General features: G+C 38.9%; 1 protein-coding gene across 1 annotated transcript in view; it reads right to left on the reverse strand.

The window, feature by feature from the left end:
* LOC107757295 (formin-binding protein 1-like) overlaps nt 1-2176 on the reverse strand; it is a 29332-nt gene that overhangs the window by 9379 nt on the left and 17777 nt on the right. The window contains 2 exon segments of the mRNA XM_016574739.1: nt 1-41; nt 1756-1935. Coding sequence (XP_016430225.1) covers nt 1-41; nt 1756-1935 — 221 coding nt within the window.

Genomic DNA, 2176 nt, shown 5'->3' on the forward strand with positions numbered 1-2176 from the left:
GGGGGTGGGGGCTGGCGGGGCGACGCTAACAAAGACATAAGCTACAGATGAAGGTGTGATGAAGCACATTGAGAAATGGAATGGAGGAAGACAGGAAGAGAAAATATGAGGAAAGAAACTTTCAAGGGCAAAGCAAAAGTTCAGAACTTCTCACACTACGACAAACTCGCTGCAAACTTTATTAAAGGGGATGCATGTCAGAAACATGTTCTCTAATCCAATCTTACTATTTCCAAGTTTAAAAACTAGTGCCATCAAAAAAAAGAAAATCACTAACGTATAAAATAATCTTCATAATCATCAGAATAACAAGATTCTATTATAACAAGCTGCATTAAACAAGTTACAAGAAACTGCCATTGTAAACACTCCTTAATAGCAATAAAACTACTTGAATATAAATAACATGATTTATATTTGGCTATTAAATCTACATGACTGCATCGCAGTGAGTTATAAATGAGCAACATAGTTTTCTGTTCTTTTATGTGCTTATTTGTGACTTTAGCAGGTGTTTACAATCCACAGATCCGTCCTATATGTGCATTTTTTTCCCCCCTATCTCATCTTAATATTTCCTAGTTTAAATAGCATGGCACTATTAAAATGCATGAACAGATAACGAGTCTTGTTAATCATCAGAACTACAAGATTCCATTATAACAAGCTGCATGAAACTAGTTGCATAAAATAGCCACTGCAAACGCTCTTTAATAGCAATAAAACTACTTGAATATAAATAGCATGAATTGTTTATTCAGCTTTTCTCGGACATAAAATCATACATGACTGCATCTCAATTGACCATTAATGAGCAGCATAGTTTTCTGCTCTTTGATTTGCTTATTTGTGGCTTCAGTAGGTGTTGTCTGATGCCGCACCTTATTTCTCTTGAGTAAAGGCCACAGTTTGCTCCTGCTCCTGCGTCTGTTCTCTCCGCGAACGTTCAGGAAGCTCGATTCTGACACCGCCCTCTTCATCGACACGCTGTAGTCCTCGAACTCCACATCACCTGGCGGCTCAAAGCCCGACTTATATGATTCTACAACTTGCTTACTGTCCTGAGATTAAAAACAGTAATAAAAAAAATGTCAGGCTTTGTGCCATAACAAAAAAGAGAGAGGTTAGGATGAAACCTAGCCCTACTTTTTGAAGTCAATGTTAGTTACATTTAAGCTTTAGAGAAAGCTGTGAACGTTAAGACAAGAAAAAAAAAGTGTTAGGGGAAACGGTTAATACACACACTTACGTAGCTGTTAAGACAGATATGTTTAGGATGGTGTTGACAAAAAGCATGAGAATGAGACATGTTACACATCCACACATCAGTTTATAACCAAACTAAGCTGATGGTGCTTTAGTCTTTGGAGTCGTCCAATCGGATCCACACGAAAGACACAGAGGTGACGTGGCGGCTCGTGAACTTACCCCACGTTTCAGGCTCCGCAGGCAGTGCATTTTGTGTTTGGTGCCCATGAAGTCATTGAGGCGCTGGCTGAGGGGCTCCTTGGGCTGCTGCGGGGACTGGGGATTATAACAAGCTGCATGAAACTAGTTGCATAAAATAGCCACTGCAAACGCTCTTTAATAGCAATAAAACTACTTGAATATAAATAGCATGAATTGTTTATTCAGCTTTTCTCGGACATAAAATCATACATGACTGCATCTCAATTGACCATTAATGAGCAGCATAGTTTTCTGCTCTTTGATTTGCTTATTTGTGGCTTCAGTAGGTGTTGTCTGATGCCGCACCTTATTTCTCTTGAGTAAAGGCCACAGTTTGCTCCTGCTCCTGCGTCTGTTCTCTCCGCGAACGTTCAGGAAGCTCGATTCTGACACCGCCCTCTTCATCGACACGCTGTAGTCCTCGAACTCCACATCACCTGGCGGCTCAAAGCCCGACTTATATGATTCTACAACTTGCTTACTGTCCTGAGATTAAAAACAGTAATAAAAAAAATGTCAGGCTTTGTGCCATAACAAAAAAGAGAGAGGTTAGGATGAAACCTAGCCCTACTTTTTGAAGTCAATGTTAGTTACATTTAAATCTCTTTTCTAAGTCTATTCTAATTAGTTGTAGTAGTAGATACTCATAGTATTGCTGTAAATAATTGTATGTACATACACACACACACACACACACACACATATATATATATATATATATGTATAT

This window comes from Sinocyclocheilus rhinocerous, unplaced genomic scaffold (assembly GCF_001515625.1).
Source record: "Sinocyclocheilus rhinocerous isolate Xijiao unplaced genomic scaffold, SAMN03320098_v1.1 scaffold293, whole genome shotgun sequence".
NCBI lineage: Eukaryota > Metazoa > Chordata > Actinopteri > Cypriniformes > Cyprinidae > Sinocyclocheilus > Sinocyclocheilus rhinocerous.